The sequence below is a fragment of the Tenrec ecaudatus genome, chromosome 12 (genome assembly GCF_050624435.1).
Source record: "Tenrec ecaudatus isolate mTenEca1 chromosome 12, mTenEca1.hap1, whole genome shotgun sequence".
NCBI classification, from domain to species: domain Eukaryota; kingdom Metazoa; phylum Chordata; class Mammalia; order Afrosoricida; family Tenrecidae; genus Tenrec; species Tenrec ecaudatus.
The window spans coordinates 33,898,554-33,918,911 of NC_134541.1; the positions used below are offsets into that span (position 1 = coordinate 33,898,554).

The 20,358-nt window shown below is 50.0% G+C and overlaps 1 protein-coding gene across 1 annotated transcript in view; it reads left to right on the plus strand.

The window, feature by feature from the left end:
* Positions 1-20,358, plus strand: part of EBF4 (EBF family member 4) — a 69,662-nt gene that overhangs the window by 42,590 nt on the left and 6,714 nt on the right. The window contains exons 8-11 of the mRNA XM_075563903.1: positions 18,510-18,591; positions 19,327-19,444; positions 19,579-19,712; positions 19,814-19,940. Coding sequence (XP_075420018.1) covers positions 18,510-18,591; positions 19,327-19,444; positions 19,579-19,712; positions 19,814-19,940 — 461 coding nt within the window. The remainder of the gene's footprint in view (positions 1-18,509; positions 18,592-19,326; positions 19,445-19,578; positions 19,713-19,813; positions 19,941-20,358) is intronic.

Below are 20,358 nucleotides of genomic sequence, written 5' to 3' on the forward strand. Positions count from 1 at the left end.
TCGGGTAGAGGGTTCCAGCCCAGTCGCGATGTTTGAACACGTTCTTGGAGCCAGGCCTAGCCTCCCTACCTTCAGTTTTCTCATGTGTCCAATGGAGCCAACGGCTAATTGAAGTGCAGATAAGTAAGCTGTGTGCAGTGCCCAACACAGTGTCGTTTCTTAGCCCACACTCCTTCACCCGCCCTGACCATCTTGTAGAACATCTTGTGCAACTGAGTCCGACAACAGCAGGAAAACCCAGTCAAGGAAGAATTTCCCGACTTTGACCGAAGTCAAAGGTGGACAGCAGAGGAGTCTGCCACTCTGCTGGGAGCCCTGGGAGCTCAGGTGTGAGAGTGGGTCCTTCTCCAAATAGGAAGGGGCTAACCCTAACCCAACGCCGCCCCCTCCTTTTCCTCTCTGCCATTGGTTGTGTGATGCAGTGTGGAAGATCCTAGGGCTCCTCACCTCTGCCTCCCATTATCCTTAATCAGGAGGGTTGATCAGAAAGGTCTCTGGCCTTAGAACACAGCTCTTGTGCCCAACACCGGAAGGATACACCCCTTTTCCTTCAGTCTCAGGACCATCGCCACCCACTTCACAGCCCTAAACTGTTCACAAGCACACCCCTAGTCTACCCGTCCTCACCCTTAGCTTCCATCCGTCTGTCCTCCCATCTTCTGTCCCTCCATCTCACCGCCTCTTCTGCTCTTCCCATGCATTTTGATATCTAGGATGCCCGGAAAAACCCTTGGGCTGAGGGGACGTGTAGGGGAGGGGATGTGTGTCTATGGCAATGCCCATATGGATATAAGGGGCATAAAGTTCAGGTGACCCTCCTTAACCAGGCTCCAGCTAATACCCAGAGGCCCCTGTCAGCAGCCTCTCCACCCACCCCTCCCCTCAGGTCCCATCTGGGAGAAGTGGAGCTGCACTACTCTCTGGGCAGCTGGAGAGGGGGTGCCCTTAGCCATCTCCCTACCCGCTCCCCCTCTTCTCAGGCCCCATGCCCAGCCCCAAGGTTTGGAGAGCCTAGTAAGTGCCCTATCAACATGTTAATCAAATTACTTAGGAGCTAAAATTGACGCTGTTCATTAATTATACAAGATTATGCTAATTGTGCATGCAAATGCATGCAGGGGAACAGAAGGTGTTCAGGCGCATGGTGGGCCATTAGCATAGAGGATGGGGTGCGAGTGCATTGGCATGCTAATGTATGCGCCCTGGCTATTTATAGTCCCCCAGCCCATCTGCACTGCAGCCACCTCTGCCCCAGAGGGGGATCATGTCGGGAGGCCCTGTCCAGGCCTGGCAGGTGGCTCTGGTCCTGGGGACACTCTGTCTTGGCTACTCTTCTAGGCCAAGGCCAGTAAGCAGCCTGGGCCACCTCTAGATGGGCTGGGCTTATTGCAGCTGTCTCCTCATTCACGGCTCTTTGGTACCTGCTTCTTCCTAGAGACAGAACGACCCTTCCAAATGACGGGCAAGAAGGCAGACCCCTAGTGACACCATGGAGTGCAATCCTTCCTCTGGTCCACAGCTGCCCCCCACCCCCACGCCCTCCCATTGCACCCTTGCCAGGCATCCCAGGCCAGCAGAGTGGGCAGGGATGGGGGAGGGGGCATACATGCCATCTGCTCCTTAGCAGGAGCAGTTATGCCTTTGCAGGGAATGCCCTTGCCTCATAGTCTCGGCAAGCAAAGACGCTCCTGGCTTCCGAGATTCCAGATGTCAGCATCAAATATGACTTCTGTGAGCCCTTCTACTTCTCCCGGGCACAGTAGGTGGCTGCTGCGGGGTACACTGGGCGAGTTGTGTGTGTCCATCAGTCTGTCTCGCTGATGGTTGTTGAAGCTTCTTTTTCTGACAGGAGCATGTCGTTTCTTTGAGATCCTACTCACCTCTGTGACCACACTACCTGACACGTGCAGAAAGTTGCCTTTTGGTTCGCCTCCCAACTTTTGGCGCCCCGATGCACAAAGAAATGAAACCCTGTCCAATCCTGCACCATCCCCATGAGCAGCTGTAGAGCCCACCAGTGTGATCAACAGGGTTTTTGAGGGTTGCTTTTTGGAAGTAGATCACCAAGGATTTCTTCCTAGTCCATCTGTGTCTGAAATTTCAGCAGCATATCTGCTGCTCATTGCAAGCCTCCGCTGTCAGGCCAGTTTGCACGAGGTATGTTAGCCAGAAATCAGACCATGGCCGCCCGTGTGGAAGGTGACAGTTCTACTGCGGAGCTCACTGCCCCTTGTACTGATTTCACTGCTGTCGAGTCGATTCTGACTCCCAAAGGGTCCCAGAAGGCAGAATAGAACTGCCCCAATGTGGGCTCCAGGGCTGCAAATCTTTACCGGAGCAGAAAGCCTCATCTTTTTCCCTTGGAGCAGCTGGGGGTTCTGAACTGTTGGCCTTGCAATTAGCAGCCCAAGGCACAACCCGCTATACTGTCAGGACCTCTTGCTGCGTTCATAGCAGGTGTTTAGTGAATTGTCTAGAGTGTCTGCATGAGGGCGCCCATGACCTCTTCTGCTCAGGGTGGTCATCGACAGTCACAGGTGGGTCAATTTAGCTTAAAAGGGGTCTCACTAGCCACATTTCTAGTGCTCAGGGAGCCAGGTGTGATTGGGATCCATGGCTTGGGCTTTGGGGGAGTGTTCTATTGGCCAGCACTGCGATGTAGACATTCTCTGCTTGCTTCCAGTGGTCCTTGACGGAGCACTTGCACTCTCTGAGCAGCTCTTTCCTTCACAGGTTGCTCTTTGGAATCAGGAACCTATTTTCCGCCCTGACTGCCTCATCAGGCTGTAGAGACAAGAAAACACTGGTGACCTGGGTTTGAGGATGGTCTTCCTAGATGTGGGGCCTGAGACAATGTAGTAGATTCTGGTGAAAGTGATAGACCAGTGTGTGTGTGGGGGGGGGGGGGGGGCGGAGAATCTTGGCAGAAAGGGAGTGTTAGGGACTCATTGATGCTCCTGCCCCAAGTGTTGGAATCCTAACCTCTAACAAGTGGGTATCTTCCCATTTGGGAACAGGATGTTCGTTGTTATGTTAACGAGGTGTGATCAGTGTGAAGAGGGTGACAGAGACCCAATCACTTCTGAGTTCAGAGGAGCCTCGCAGATACGCAGATGGAGAAGAGTAAGTGCGTGCTGGGGAAGAAGGATGCCACGGGAAGATCCCCAAGGAACCAAGGAGCTCCAGGGTGACAGAGCCTGATCTCTCTCTCTCTCTCTCTCTCTCTCTCTCTCTCTCTCTCTCTCTCTCTCTCTCTCTCTCTCTCTCTCTCTCTCTCTCTCTCTCTCTCTCTCTCTCTCTCTCTCTCTCTCTCCCTCCCTCCCCTGGAGCCAGCAGCCCGAATTTGGACTTCCAGCGCCCTAAACAGTGAGAAATGCCTGCTCTGCCTCAGCGACTCCGTGTTGCTAGGTACCATGAGTCCATCCAGCCTCACAGTGACCCTGTAAACCACAGGACAGAAAGAACACTGCCCGGTCCTGTGCCATCTTCACCGTCATGGCGGCAGACCCTGTGTTCAGGCAACTCACAGGAGGAATAAGGGGAGGGGGGCCGGGGAGGGCAAGGGAAGGAGCTTAGCACAGAGGGGGTCTTAGCTAGGGTGTAGCCTCTTTGTGATCCCCTGGAAGCTCTGGAGGATGAATCCCGGCAAGGGTCACCTAGCTCCTTGAGGCAAGGCAGCCAGGAGCGGTACCCCTGGGATGGGTGTGTGCTGCTGGTGAGGAGCCTAGGTTCTTGGCTGAGGACGTTTTCCCCCCCCCGCAGAAGAAGGCAGCTTAAACCCCTCTAGCAGCCAACACTCAACAACAGGTGGGGGTGGGGTGGAGGGGGGCAGGGACGTCTGAGTGTCCCAGTGTACTCTTCACTCCTTCCACCCCCCTCTGCTCACCTCCCTTGGAGAGCCTGAGGCTTCACTGGGGGCTCACCATCAACCAGCTGCACATTTGTCTTTTTAAAAAAAAATCATTTTGGGGGGGTTCTTACAGCTCTTATCACAATTCATCCATCCATTGTGTCAAGCACATTTGTGCATTTATTGCTATCATCATTTTTCAAAGCATTTTCTTCGGACTTGAACTCTTGGTATCAGCTTCTCATTCCTCCCCCCCCCTCAGGAACCCTTGATAATTTATAAATTGTTATTATTTTTTTCACGTCTTACACTGACCTAGGTCTCCCTTCACCCACTTTTCTGTTGCCCGTAATCGTCAATCCTTGTGATCAGTTTCTCCCCCCACCTTCCCCTTCCCCTCCTGGTATCATTACTCTTGTTATTGGTCCTGAGGGATTCATCTGTCCTGGAGTCCCTGTGTTTCCAGCTCTTATCTGTACCCCCCCCCCCCGTGTATGTGCTCTGGTCTAGCCGGATTTGTAAGGTAGAATTGGGGTCATGATCATGGGGCAATTGGGGTCATGATCATGGGGGCGGGGAGCACGCATTAAAGAACTAGAGGAAAGCTGTGTATGTTTCATCGGTGCTGTACTGCACCCTGACTGGTCTGTCGCCTCCTTGTGAGCCTTCTGTAAGGGGGTGGCCAATCTCTCGAGTATCTCTTTGAATCAAACACTGCCAGACAAGCTGTCCCGATGCCGGAGAATCAGTCACCCTGAGAAGTTCTGTGTTGGGCAAACATATGCACTTGAGCCCTTTCCGTTCCTGCATTGGCTTCTGCGGCCAGGGATATGCCGTTGGCAGGAAGGCTCATTGGCATTTGACCTTGAGTTGTGTTTGCAGGGTGGCTACAGCATGTTTATAACAACGCCCAGGCAGGTGAAGACTGTGGTGAGGGCGGGTGTAGACGAACTTCTTTTATCATAATTTAATTTTCATTTCAAGCAGGGGCATCAGAGCCAAGGCCAATAACTACTACCTTTTAAAAGGAGCCTGGGTGCCAAGGAGCGGGTTCTGCGTTGCTCTGCTAATCACAGTCAGTGGTTTGAAACCACCAACTGCTCGGAGGGAGAAAGGAGGAGGCTTTCTACCGCGAACCCACAGGGGAAGTTCTGAGTTTGACTTGGTTTTACTTTTTTTAAATGCTTTATGAGCGGCTGGCAACTGTTCACTGCTCTCCCATGGGTTGTTTGTTAAGTGTTTAAAAATTATTACGGGAAAAAATAAAAATTATTACGGGGAATGTGGAACGTACAGGCAGACTAGAATCATAAACCAGGTACATTCATCCCTGAACTTCGACCACGATGACCGCTTAGTTCATCTGGTTCACCTGCTCGCTCATCATGGAGGGCAGCAGTCTGTGATGGAGGGCAGCAGCCCCAAGCCCCAAGCTAACTGACAAGGGCACTTGAGTTCCTTGCAATGTGATAGGCTTTGTAACCGTGAGGAAATTCTGGTGAGATTGTTACCCTAGTCCCTCTACACAACCTGCCTCTCAGGACTGCTTTTGAAGGAGCTCGCTGACTTGCTACAAAGCCTGGCCATAGCAGTGTCCAGCAGGGTTGAACTCTCGGGGTGGGGGTTCCCCCTTTCAGAGGGGCTTCTTGATGTCAGTATTACCGGTCAGCTGTGTATGCTGACCTTGGCATTTACTGTGACTCTGTAGTTTACTCGCGTTTATCCTCAGTTTACGCGTCTGGCAATCGGAATGAGAGCAGACCCATACCGCCTCCGGCCTGTGAGTGGCTTAAGCTAGACAGTGCCGGTGACCGGCTCTCACCCTGTGCTCCATCGACTAAACAGAACTGTTCCTAGGACGACTTGGACAACCTCCCCCAAGATGGGTGGTTTCCAATAACAGGCGTGTGTTGTCCCGCAGTTCTGAAGGCTAGAAGTTGAATAAACCGTCCTCAGGACTGTGCCCGCTCTGAAGAGGAGGAGAAGGTCCGCCCCCTTCCTAGCTCCTGCAGCTCCCGGGGATGGTCGACATCCCGAGGCTTGTAGACGCATCACGCCAGCCTCTGCTTCCACCTTCAAGTGGTCCTCTTCCCTCTGCGCTGACATTTGTGTCTCCTCTCCCTTAAGAAGGAGACAGCTCGTTGGGCGAGGACCCACGCTACTCCAGTAGGACCTCCTGCTACCTGATGACATATTCAGAGACTGTTTCTAACAAAGCTACATTCACTGGGACAAGGGGGTACAGCAGACCTTCAGCAGATATTTTGGGGGACACAAAACTATCATGGATGTGTCACTTAAAAAAAAAAAGTACATCCATGGTGTCTTTTGGTTGTAACTTGTACTTGTATTTATGGTGTTTTCTCCAAGTAATTCTCATGACCATTCCTGGGGCTTTTCTTCTTCCCCCCACCCCTGGGGCTTTTCTCTCATCGTGTTTTACGTGAGGATGTAGGCCTCCCTCCTTCCAAGACCAGGGGCCATGCTTCAGCCTCCTGCCCACCAGCAGAGATTGTGAGCATTCACAAACTGCTACCTTTCAGGGGCCACAGTCCATACAGACCAACCTCACATCTGACACCAACTGCTGGTTCACAGGTTTCCCCAAATCACCTTCAGGTTTGGTAACGGACAGTCAGGGCCTGCTGAACTCACGGGCGTGGCGGGAAAAGGAGACAGATTCCAGTCAGCACAGGGAGAAGCAGGTGGGGCAGCGTCCGGGAAGTGCCACATGCAGAGTTCACGGTGCTCGTGCCCCGGAGCCAGGGTTTCCCAGGACTGGTGTGTGCCAATGTGCGCAGAGCATGCCAACCACGGAAGTTCACCTGACTTGGCATTCAGAGTTTTTTGGGGGCTCACTCATCTAAAAAGCCCAGGTGGCACAGTGTGTGACAAGTGGCACTGCTCACGGCTCCCTGGTAGAAAGATGAGACTTTGTGTCCCACAGAGTTACAGCCTCGGAGCCTGAAGGGGCCATTCTGCACTGTCCCACAGAGCCCCTAGAAGTTGGAATCGACTCAGTGGCAGTGGGTTTGGGGTTCGGGGGTATCACATACTGCCCATGGGATCACCTTTAATCACCACACCCTTTGGGAGGTCACAGGGATGTTTCCCTGACCCAAGGTTTCTCTGCAAACAAAGACCCTCCTTTTGGGCGGGATATTCCAGAGGTTTAGCTGTCTCCTCTCAGGAGCCCCCGTGGCTGCGTAGTTCAAGGTCAGCAGTTCAAAACATCCAGCCACTCCTCCATGGGAGAAAGATGAGGCTTTCTACTCCCCAAGTGAGTTACAGTCTAGGAAACTTACAGGAGCAGTTAGACCCTTTCCTACAGGGTCTCTGTGAGTGGGAATGGATTCAATGACAGCAAGTGAGATCACTTCCCAGTAACTGAGAGCAGAGGCAAGACCTCTCTGTGGACAAGATGAGTTAGTTCTTCACTACCCAGAATGGCCCTGGGCACAGGTCCGGCCCTGACTCACTCCGGGGCAGCTCATACCTAGTACTCGCCCTCTGCAGAGGCACCCACAGGAACCTGGCTGCAGGCCTGGCCTGGCCTCACTTCCCCAGTCTGTGGGAAAGGGCGCCCCCAACTCCTCATCCAGGCCAGTTAGTGTCGAAAGTCCAGTAACATTGTGACTCTTAAGACTAAATTCCCGGTAGCACAGGAATTTACTCCTGCAAATGAACTCTTGACTTTACAGAGTCTGGACCCCCATCCACAGTCACTATGAGTCAAGGTTATGGTCAAGACTGGTGACTCTGAGGAGGCTTTGTAGCATGTTCCTTTAGAATAGTGTTGCCCAAGATGAAGTTCATGTCAGCCACAACCGGAATGTTAAGTTCTCTAGCAGCTGCATTTGTAACAATAATAGTATCATTCCAACCTGTAGTCAAAACCAAAAGATATTAACATGTTTCACATTCTTTCCCCCCATACCAAGTAGTTGAGTGGTTGTGTGTAGTTACACTTACCAAATCCACCACAATCAAGGCTTAGCGACTATATATATGTATCTTATCTATCCTTATGTAACGGAGTAGAACTGCTCCTCTCTAGGCTTCCTAGGACTGTAAATCTTCACACAAGCACACAGCTGCATCTTCCCCAAGGAGCAACTGGTAGGTCTGAACCACAGACCTTGTGGTTAGTAGCCCAACACTGAACCCACTACACACCAGGACTCCTTTTTTACACTTACTGCACATCTCAAATCAGACTAACCACGCTTCAGAGGCTCAATGCCACATGAGGCTAGTGGCTGCCATGTTGGATATCATAAGTCCAGAGCAAACCACTGCTACTGAGTCAGTTCTGGCCATATAGTTAGTTCCTGACTAGAAGATTTTTTTTCTTAATCATTTTATTGGGGGCTCATACAATTCATCGCAATCCATACATCCATCCATTGGGGGAAGCACATTTATACATTTGTTGCCATCATCATTCTCAAAACATTTGTTTTCTGCTTGAGCCCTTGGTATCAGCTCATTTTCCCCTCCCTCCTTACTCCTCCCTCCCTCATGACCCCTTGATAATTTATAAATGATTATTATTTTGTCATATCTTACACTGTCTGATGTCTCCCTTCACCTACTTTTCTGTTATCCATCCCCCTGGGAGGGGGCTATATGTAGATCCTTGTAATCGGTTCCCCCTTTCTACCCTACCCTCCCTCCACCTTCCCAGTACCACCACTCTCATCACGTCCTGAAGGGATCATCCGTCCTGGAATCCCTGTGTTTACAGTTCCTACCTGTACCAGTGTGCATCCTCTGGTCTAGTCAGATTTATAAGGTAGAATTGGGATCAAGATACTGGGGTGGGATGAGAAAGCATTTAGAAACTAGAGGAAAGTTGTATGTTTCATCGTTGCTACACTGCACCTTGACTGGCTTGTCTCTTCCCCAAGACCCTTCTGTAAGGGGATATCCAGTTGCCTAGAGATGGGCTTTGGGTCCCAAATCTGCAATACCCCTCATTCACAATGATTTGATTTTTGATGCCTGATCCATGTGGGCTTTGTTGCTTCTGAGCTAGATGGCAGCTTGTTTACCTTCAAGCCTTTAAGACCCCAGACGTTGTATCTTTTGAGTAGAAGATTTTACTGGAGCAGATAACCTCATCATTTTCTACCCCCTCGGAACACTGCTAGTGGGTTTGAACCAATGACCTTGAGGCTAACAGTCCAACTTCTCACCGAACAGCACCACCCAGACTCAGAGTGGTGCTTCTCAGACGTTGAGTGCATCAGACTCACGTGGAAGACTTGTGAAAAACACAGGTTCCTGGGCCCCCCTTGAAGAGTTCTTGATTCAGCGAGTCTCAAGCGGGGCCTGAGATTCTGCATCTGCAGCAAGTCTCTAGTGGTGCTGATGCTCTGGGTCCAGGCACCACCCTTTGAAAAGCACTGTTCGAGAGACGTGGAAAGGGTACACCGTCATCTCTTTGCCTTTGCCTTGTTTCCAAGGTTTGGGATAATTTCTCCGGATACCTTCCTTCAGGCAGGAGCCGAGTAGGCAGCAGTAGCAGCAGGCTTCCTGGAGAGTGTTTGCATCAGCTCGGCCTCTGCCTGGGCAGGCTGCCAACTGGAAGTAGCTTCTTGGAAGTTAAGTGAGACTTCAACAGCTGAACCATTGACGGCTAGAGGCGCCGAGGGAAGGGGAAAGGAAACCGACCCTCCATGACCCTCCAGGAGAGCCCGGCCTTGTGCCGACCTGGCTCAGAGCGGGTCTGTCCTGGGCACCTCTGCATAGATGGACATTCTGGCAGGGCCCTGGGACTCGCTGCGAGGAGGCGCCTCTGAAGTCCGGAGTGGCTGGAGAAGGCCGGCCAGGGGACTGCTGGAGCAAGAGCCGTGTTGCTGTTAGGTGTCAGAACGGAAGGGCAACATCTCCCGGCCCTGCGCCGTCCTCACAATTGTTCCTATGTTTGAGCCCATTGTAGCAGCCGCTGTGTCCATCCATCTTATCGAACGTCTTCCTCTTTTCCGCTGCCCCCTCCACTTTACCAAGCAGGATGTCCTTCTCCGGGGACCAGTCTGTCCTGCCAACATGCCCAAAGTACATGAGATGAAGGCTTGCCATCCTTGTTGCTAAGGAACATTCGGACTGTACTTCTTTCAAGACGGATCCGTTTGTTCTTTGGGCGGTCCATGGTACTTTCAGGATTCTTTGCCAGCGCCACAATGCAGATCCATCCATTCTTATTCAGTCTCCCTTTTTCAATGTTCAACTTTCACATGCATAGGAGACCCTGGAAAATATCACGGGGTGGGTAGGATGTGCTCCAGTCCTCAAAGGAACATCTCTGTTTTCAACACTTTCAAGAGATCTCTTGTCAAAACTATAACGGAAGCTACTTAAGATAGAAGCCATTTGCTTTCTTCTGTTTTTCACAGTGACATGAACCATTGAATTAATCAGAATTTATGGTAGTGATTCACAGTAAATACTTAATAAAACTACTTAATATTAAACACGGTATAATCAATTTTTATAGATTATAAAATTTTACAATTATTCACACATTTATAAAATATTATTACACTATAATTTTCTAAGTATCTTTAATGTGATGTCAATTTAGGAAGTTTCATTGGTATTATCTGTATAAAAAATAAAACCCATGATATTATGTATCTGAAATAAAATTGACAAATATATAGCAAAAAAAAAAAAAAGAGAGAGAGAGATCTCGTGCAGCAGATTTACCTACTGCAATGCATCATTTGATCTAGTGACCACTGCATTCATGAGCATTGTGGTACAATCAAGATGAATTCCTTGACAACGTCGATCTTTTTTTCTTAATATTGTTTTATTAGGAGCTCATACAACTCTTACCACAATCCATACATACATACAGCAGTTGTGTAAAGCACATTTGTACATTCATTGCCCTCATCATTCTCAAAACATTTGCTCTCCACTTAAGCCCCTGGCATCAGCTCCTCATTTTTCCCCTCCCTCCCTGCTCCCCACTCCCTCATGAACCCTTGATAATTTATAAATTGTTATTGTGATATCTTGCCCTGTCTGACGTCTCCCTTCACCCACTTTTCTGTTGTCCATCCCCCAGGGAGGAGGTTATATGTAGATTCTTATAATTGGTTCCCGCTTTCCACCCTACCCTCCTTCTACCCTCCCAGTATGGCCACTCTCAGCACTGGTCCTGAAGGGTTCATCTCTCCTGGATTCCCTGTGTTTCCAGTTCCTATCTGTACTAGTGTACATCCTCTGGTCTATCTGGATTTGTAAGGCAGAATTGGGATCTTTATGGGGGGGGTGGGGGAGGAAGCATTTAGGAACTAGAGGAAACTTGTATTTTTCATCATTTCTACATCGCACCCTGACTTTGTTGCTTTTGAGCTAGATGGCCGCTTGTTTACCTTCAAGCCTTTAAGACCCCAGGCACTATATCTTTTGATAGCTGGCCACCATCAGCTTTCTTCACCACATTGGCTTATGTACCCATTTGTCTTCAGCGATCGTGTCATGGAGGTGAGCACACAATGATATGATTTTTTGTTCTTTTATGCCTGATAACCCCTTCGGCACCTCGTGATCAGGCAGGCTGGTGTGCTTCTTCCATGTGGGCTATGTTGCTTCTGAGTTAGATGACTGCTTGTTTACCTTCAAGCCTTTAAGACCCCAGACACTATATCTTTTGATAGCCAGGCACCATCAGCTTTCTTCACCACATTTGCTTATTTACCCACTTCGTCTTCAGCAATTGTGTCAGACAACGCCAATCTTTTCTCCATTTGTCATGATGTTCATTATTGGTCCAGTTGTGAGGATCTGGATCTCCTTTACATTGAGTTGTGATCCATTCAGAAGGCTGCAATCCTTGATCTTCATCAGCAAGTGCTTCCAAGTCCTCCTCACTTTCAGCAAGCAAAGTTGTGTCATCTGCGTGTCACAAGCTATTAATAAGGCTTCTTCTTCATATAGTCTAGTTTCTGATTATTTGCCCAGCATACAGACCAAATAAGTATGGGAAGAAGATACAACCCTGTCACACACCTTTTCTGATTTTAAACCACGTAATATTTCCTTGTCTGTTCACACAGCTGCCTCATGATCCGTGTACAAGTTCCATGTGAACACAATGAAGTTCTGAGATCCAGTCCTTCCCAAGGATATCCTAGTTTGTTATGGTCCACCAGTGGAATGCCTTCTCGTAGGCAATAAAACACAAGCAGACATCTTCCTGGTATTCTCTGCTTTGAGCCAAGATCCATCTGACAGCAGAAGTGACAGCCCGTGTTTCACTTCCTCTTCGGAATTTGGCCTGAATCTCTGGTAGCTCTGTCTCCCTTCCTGTCAGTGTACTGCTGCGACCATTGTTGGATGATCTTCAGGAACAAGAAAATTCTACCTGCATGTGATATTGTTCTATAATTTGCATATTTTCTTGGGTCACCTTTAAAAAAATCATTTTATTGGGGCTACCTTTATTTACAATGCATACAAATACAGATCTCTTCCAGTCAGTTGGCCAAGTAGCTGTCTTCCAAATTTCTTGGCATGCATTGAGTGAGCGCTTTACCAGCTTGTTGAGACATTTCATTTGGTATTCCGTCAATTCCTGGAGACTTGTTTTGGGGAATGCTTTCGGTGCAGCTTGGACTTCCTCTCAGTGCCATTGGTTCTTGATCATACAGGACCTCTTGAAATGGTTGTATGCCGACCATTTATTTTCAGTACAGTGACTGTATTCTTTCCACCTTCTTTTGATGCTTCACTCAATATTTTGCCAATAGTCTCAATATTGCAACTCAAGGCATGAATTTTTTCTTGAATTCTTTCAGCTTACAGTGTGCCGAGTGTGTTCTTCCTTCTTAATTTCCTAGCTCTAGGTCTTTGCACATTTCATTGCAATATTTTACTTTGTCTTCTCAAGCTGCCCTTTGAAATTTTCTGTTCAGTTCTTTGACTTTATCACGTTTTCCCATTTTAGCTACTCTACAATTAAGACCAAGTGTCAGAGTCTCTTCTGACATCCTCTTTGATCTTCCCTGTCTTTTTAATGACCTGCTTTCTTCATGAATGATGTTCTTGGTGTTCTTCACAGCACATCAGGTTCTGTCCTTAGTGTTCTATCACCACAAGCAGTGTTGTACAATTGCTACCACAATCAGTCTAATTTTTTTTCTTTCTTTTGGAACTCCTTGATATCAGTTCCCCTTTATCTCCTTATCTGTTTATTTGTTTCTATATCTTACACATTCAATGTATCCATTCACTTACAATTCTGTTGTTCAATCCCATCGAATGGGGTTTTACAGTCATCAATGCTATCGCCCCCCCCCTTCCTGGACCCTTAGGGAACAGTTACTCCTGTTATTGTTTCTGAAGGGTTATCGATCTTAGCTTTCATACATACAGCGATATTAACTATGCAAATGAACCTGTGTAAATCTAACAATTGATGAAGTAAAACAAATAAAATCCATAAAAGTAAGGGGAGGAAATGTTAAAAACTAGAGGGTAGTTACGTGGTTCATCAGTGCCATACAGCACCCTGGATTTGTCATCCCTTCCATGTGGCCCTTTTGGGAGGGATTGTCCAATTACCTAATAGATGGGTTTTGGGTCAACACTACATCCACACCCCTTCACACCAATTTGGTTGCTTGTTTTTGAACTTCTGATACCTTTTCCTGTTGACACCTCATGATCACACAGGCTGGTGTGCTTCGTCCATGTGGACTTTATTACTTCCCTGCTAGAAGGCTACTTGTTTAACTACAAGCCTTTAAGACCCCAGATGCTATATCTTTAAATAGCCAGGCACCGTCAGCTTTGTTCAACACATTTACTTATGCAACTATTTTGTCTTCAGCGATCGTGTCAGGAAGGTGAGCATCATACAATCCTGGCCTGGTTTTAGCTGCTGATATTGAGCATCTCTATCGGTCGCTTCCCACAGATATAGTCAATTGGCTTTTGGTAGTCCATCTGGGGAAGTCCATGTTTAGAGTTGCCTTTTGTGTTGTTGAGAAAAGGTATTTGCTATGAACAAGTCATTAGTCTTGCAAAATTCTATCATGTGATCTCCAGGTTCATTTCTATCACCAAGTCCCTATTTTCCAACTACTGTTCCTTCTTCTTTGTTTCCAACTTTTGCATTCCATTCACCAATAATGATCAATGCATCTTGATTGCATGCTTGATCAATTTCAGACGGAAGACGTTGGTAAAATCCTTCGAGTGCTTCATCACTCCCTTTGGTAGTTGGTTCGTAAATTTGAATAAAAGTAGTGTTGATTGGATTTGCTTATATGGGGATAAATATTCCCCTATCCCAGACTTCATGATAGATCTTGAAATTTCCTTTTGGATGATAAATGCAGTGCCGTTCTTGATTGTTTCAGTCCCAGTAGAGTAAGCCATATGATTTTCTGATTCAAAATTGTCACTGCCAGTCCATCTCAGCTCACGAATGCCTAGAATTGTCACTGCCAGTCCATCTCAGCTCACGAATGCCTAGAATTGTCACTACCAGTCCATCTCAGCTCACGAATGCCTAGAATCAATCTTTATGCTTTCCATTTAATTTTTGACAAATTCCATTTTTCCTAGATTCATAGTCCATACATTCCAAGTATTAACCAATGTTGGCCGCTATGTTTTCCCATTATTTGGGGTCAAACCCTGTCAGCAAGTGAAGGTCCTGAAGGTTTTGCTCCCGTAGGCCTGAATCTATCCACAGCATTGTGATCAACTCTACTTTGAGAAGGCAGCTCTTCCTCACTGATCTTTTGAGTGCCTTCCAACCCGAAGGGCTCATCTTCTGGCCCTGTATCTGGCAATGTTCATTTGCTACTTATTAAGTTTTCAGTGTGTGACATTGTTTCACTGCTATCCAGAAGGTTCTCAGTGGCGAATCCCTCTGAAGTGGACAGCCTAGTCTGTTCTTAGTCTGGAAACTCTGTTGCTTTGGGTTTATTGGTATTTGAAATACCGGTGACATAGTCCCAGAGTCACAGCAACATACATGACACCACAGCATGACAAACCTACAGACAAGTGGTGGGAGCAACAGCCTAGGGAAGGGACAATGAAGGGGCTCCTCTGGCACAAGGCCTAAAGCCTTGGGGGGTCTGCAGTAAAGGATGTCCCTTAAGGTCACCCAGGGAGGCACCTCCACAGGCTCTCCATTCATGAACAAGGGCAGATCACAGGGACAAAGAACTTTACCCAGGCCACATAGTGAGTCAGCTCACATTTCCAGCCCATCCATAGACCCTGCCTCTTGACTCTGGAAGAGGACGGTGAGTAGCAGGCACATGTGTGCATGTCAGAGAAGTGTGTGTCATATCTTTGGGGCCTTCCCATGCTTTTTGCATCATCAGTGGGATTCAAGAGTTAGCATGAGTCCTCTTAAGGACAAGGACCATGTCCTCTCCTGGCCTCTGCCCTCCTCCTAGCTCCCTGTAAAGGCCTGAGGACATGAATGCTGAACTTAAATGAACCAGTCTGCACCATGTGTGTGATTAGGGTATCTACACTGGGGGGCTTCCAAAAGTTGATGGAAAAATTCCATGATCTTTTCATCCCATTGTTACAGCTCCCTGACGCATTATGTCATATACTGTGGGACATGTGTGAGGTGGCTACTGTAGGTGTAGGGATGTCCTGTAGTGGTGACAAGAACATTTGCATGCAAGTGATTACTGCAGCCTATGACAAGAGATAACTGGATGCTACACTGTATGGGTACACTGTATGGGTACATACATATGGGTGACCTATAGGGTACCTGTACCATGGTGACCCCTCTTTGGGGCCACATGAGTAGCCTGTGTGTGAGAGTCACCTGTAGGAGTTTATGGGGTATCTGAACTATGTGAGTGCTCTGTTTGGGGCCTCCTGCTGCGTGTGCCTCAGAATGTCTAAACTCTGTGAACATATTTCTAGAAGTTTCTACTATAGATAAAAATGGATGTGGCTGTGATATCTCTGTGGAATGGGAAATAAAGGGGATTCCCAGAGACGAACAGGAAGACGACAGGTGCTGAGGGGTCAGCAGTGTGGACAAAAGTAAGGACCCGGGGGTGGTGTGACTGCTCCCAGCTCCCAGTAAGCAACTGCCCTCTTCAGACATATCTCTGCCCTAGGGGTGGTGCCCACTCCTCCCAGCTCTTGAGGGAGGGGGTCTCCTCTCAGAGGAAGGGGCTTTCTGAGTCTGTGCAGATCTTCCTCTGAAATTGAATCTCACTTTTGCAAACTTAAGTCAAACAGGCATTTATGTTTGGGGTCTAAAGGAGCAGCAGGCGAGATGGTGAAAGGCAGATGCTGCCTGGAAGAGCTTACCTGGTGGCCAGGAGGCTGTGCCACATGGCAGGACACACGGACCACTGTAGCCTCACCCTCAACAGTTTGCTGAGGGGCACCTCTCTGAAGGCTCACGGAGTCAAATGAGGGCCGGGGCAGGTACTGCTGGTATCCTGCATTTGCTAACTGCATATACAGCAGCCAGCATGTTGCCACGGTTACCTTGTTACCTTGTTGCTGGGTGGTGGGGCCAAGGCCACGCCAGCCAGCTAACTGCCTGAAAATGCTTGATTTATTCTAAAAAGCAGCCTTAGCACTTTGCTGTAACTTCTCATATGGTGTGTTTTTTCCAAATTACTCTCTGGGAAAAAGATACTCACTGTGTATCTATCTATCTATCTATCTGTCTGTCTGTCTGTCTGTCTGTCTGTCTGTCTGTAAGGTGGGTCTGGCAGGTACCCTGTGCATAGTGAGTGCAAGCACTGGGTGAGTCACTTCTTTGCTATGAGAATAATGAGTAGAATATGTGTGAGGGAGATCTGCATCCATGACAGGGGTCCGCCATGGAAACGGGGTCTGCTCTGGGCGAGGAGGTTTTGCTGTGTGAAGGGGAATCTGCTCTGTGAGGCGATCTGCTTGTGTTTGGGGGAATGTGCTGTGAGTCAGCAGGATGTGTCAGGGGGATCATTTACTCCAGGGGTTCTCAACCTGTGGGTCGAGACCCCTTTGGGGGTCAAATGACCCTTTCACAGGGGCTGCCCGATTCATAACAGTAGCAAAATGGCAGTATTTAAGTAGCAATGAAAATAATGTTATGGTTGGAGGTCACCACAACATGAGGAACTGTATTAAAGGGTGGCGGCATTAGGAAAGTGGAGAACCACTGATTCTCTATGGAGGGGCTCGGCTGCATGGCAGGGGGGGTCCTATTGTGGAGGGAAGGGATCTGCTAAGTGGGAAGGAATCTGCTGTAGGGGAGATCTGTTCTGGGAAGGTGTCCCTATGGGAGAAGACTGCTCCCAGGCAGGGGTCTGCATGTTTGCCAGGGTCATCACAGACACCCCGAGAGGGGGCATTTGGGGGACACTGCTCCGCACTGCTTCTGTGCACATGCTGTGTATGACGGGCATGGACACCTTGTGGTGAGTGGGCCACATGTGTGTTGCATATACTGTTTGCACAGTACAGATTGCGTGTGCCCGTGGGAAGGGAAGATCCTGAGTGTGGTGGGTATCCTCAGGTGACGGGTATATTTTGCTGTGGGCATATATTTGTGAGCTGGCTGCTAACCACAAGGTCAGCAGTTGAAACCCAAGAGTTACTCCATGGGAGAAAGATGAGGCTATTTGCTCTGGTAAAGATTTCCCATCCCAGAAATCCCAGGAGTCGGGACTGACTGACTGTGGCAGTGAGTAGTATATGAGGCATATGTGGTATATATAACATCTACCTTGTGCTGAGTATGGATCGTAGATATGGCCTGTGACGAGAGCCTCCTTGCACACCGCAGATTCCATTCCCACCATTGTGTGGGTGTGGGGTATATGTGAGAAGGATAGGCTAGGCCAGATGTGCTGTATGTGTGGTAGGTATATACCATGTGGAGTGTATGTGTGTATGTGTGTGTATGATGTAAAGTTACCACAGACATGTTATGTTTGTGATAACTTTACATTGGGCATATGGTGTACACCTTACCTGTGATAAGTATATAGTGTCTTGGGTATAATTGACAAGTAATAGAGGGTCAGCAGAAAAAGAGGAAGACTCTCAAAGAGATGGATTGACCCAGTGGCCACCATGGCGGGCTCAAACCTAGGAATAATTGAGAGGATGGTTCGGGACCGGGCAGTGTACGTTCTCTTGTATATAGGGCGACTGTGAGTTGGTACTCAAAGATGCTTAACAACAAATAGCACGCAGAGTATACACAAAGTGCATGGTCTTTTGATGACTGCACATCATGCACGTGTGGAGAGCTCAGCAGTGCGAGCCCACCAGTCACTCTGCAGGAGGAAGATGAGGTTATCTGCTCCCATAAAGATGTACAGCCTCTGAAAGCCTATGCAGACAGGGCCACTCTGCGTCCCCAGCGACCCACCCGAGGTAGGATGGGTATACACTTTGTGGTTCCAAGTAAGCACCATGTAGTGACGTCCTCCGCGTGTGAGGGGTCTAGTCTACTCCACGTGTGTTGTGTGTGGGCACACTGCGGCTTTGCAGCTTGTGATGGAAATATGGGGGCTGGTGCCTGTCTGGGAGATGCCCTCCTGGGAGGGGCCCTGGCAGGAAGCAGTGGAATCTCCATCTGTTTCCAGAACCACCCCACCCCAGACACCACCCCAGACCCTTGAGGGCACTGACCAAACTTTTTCAGATTCTTCCTCAAGTTCTTCCTCAAGTGCAACCAGAACTGCCTAAAGAATGCGGGGAATCCCCGAGACATGCGCCGCTTCCAGGTGGGCCGGGGAGAGACCTCCCCCTGCAGACCTGCCCTTGGGGTGGGGGGGCGGTGGCCAGGGAGGGAGGGAAGGGCGTGAGGGCAGAGCTCGGCCCAGGCCTGAGCTGAGGGGCCTGGGGCCTGCTGGGGGTGGGGCGGTTCCTTCTCAACTTCTGCTGGCTGCCAGGGGAGGCTTCATTAGAGTCCCACTTAAGAAGATGCTAATTGTGACATTTTTACATGATTAACGACCCGGGTAATTTGCATAGCGTGAAGCAGAGAGCAGCTGCCCTTAGCACATCCCCAACCTGCACACCCCTCCTAGTGCAGGGGGAGGGGGGAGAGGAGGCAGCCCCAGTCTCCTCCCCAGAACTGGGTGGGGGCTTCAGCTGAAGGCCCCCCGCCCCCCCTGCCCACTCTGGCTCTCCCCATCCAGCCCCCAGCCCTTCACTCTCAGTTGTCGAAAGCTCTGCTTCTGCCCCTTGGATGCAACCCAGGAAGCTGGGCGAGCAAAAAGAATAGTCCTCTTTTGACCCAAAGAGTAAGAGAGACCCCACACACACACACCCCTCCACCCCCGTCTCTTGGTGAGTACTCCAGAGGGCATTTCTCTAGGCAGTCTGAGGGTGATGCCTCACCCAGGACCTAGCTCCCGTCCCACCCTCTCAGGGCGGCCAGTCTCCCCATCCTATCCGGCCACTGAGTTCCCGCTTCCAGCCCCAGTCCTGCAGCCTGGCCTCGGCTCTCCCCGCAGGTCGTGGTGTCCACGACGGTGAGTGTGGACGGACACGTGCTGGCGGTGTCCGACAACATGTTTGTGCACAACAACTCCAAGCACGGCCGCAGGGCGCGCCGCCTGGACCCCTCCGAAGGTCAGGATCTCGGGCCTAGCCCCGCCCTGTGCAACCCCCCCCCCACCCAGCCCCATCTCCCGCCAGCACCTAGCCTGCCTCCCTCCACCCCCATCTGTCCCGACCCCTGACCGGGCTCTTTTCCTGCCTCCCAGCTGCCACCCCCTGCATCAAGGCAATCAGCCCCGGGGAGGGCTGGACCACGGGCGGCGCTACCGTCATTGTCATCGGTGACAACTTCTTCGATGGGCTGCAGGTCGTGTTCGGGAACGTGCTAGTCTGGAGCGAGGTGGGCCACCCCGCCAGGCTCCCTCCTTCGGGGCGGGATGGGACTAAGCCCGCCTCTGTCTGCCGGGGCTGGCACCCACAGGTCTCTCTTACCCCCTCCAGCTCATCACGCCCCACGCCATCCGGGTGCAGACGCCCCCGAGGCACATCCCCGGGGTGGTGGAGGTGACTCTCTCCTACAAGTCCAAGCAGTTTTGCAAAGGAGCCCCGGGCCGCTTTGTCTACACAGGTGAGGAGTTCGGAGCAGGAGGGGAGGGTGGCCTAGGGTCTGCGGAGGGAGTCCCACCCCCTGGGCTCAGCGGAGGGAGCCAGCCCCACCCACCTGCCCAATTCTCGGCAGGGCCACGCCCCCGGGCGGCCGCTGCACAGGCGCGCACACGCAGGCGGACCTTCTCTTCTGGATTTCTACACGCTTTGCTCCCGGGCCGCAGGCGGTTCTGCTTTCTGACCCGCAGGACGTGGGAGCCTGGCCCTGTCTCCACACTTTCTGTGCTTCCAGCCTTCTCACTCCACCCCCACCTCTGCGGAGTATTTGTTTCACAGCTGCCGGAAGGAAAGGGCTCAAGGCGCCACAAGCCTTCCCTGGACCTCTTGGTTTCCTAGGCACCCAGAGGGGTTGGTCTGTCTGTCTGTCCTCTGTCTCTCTC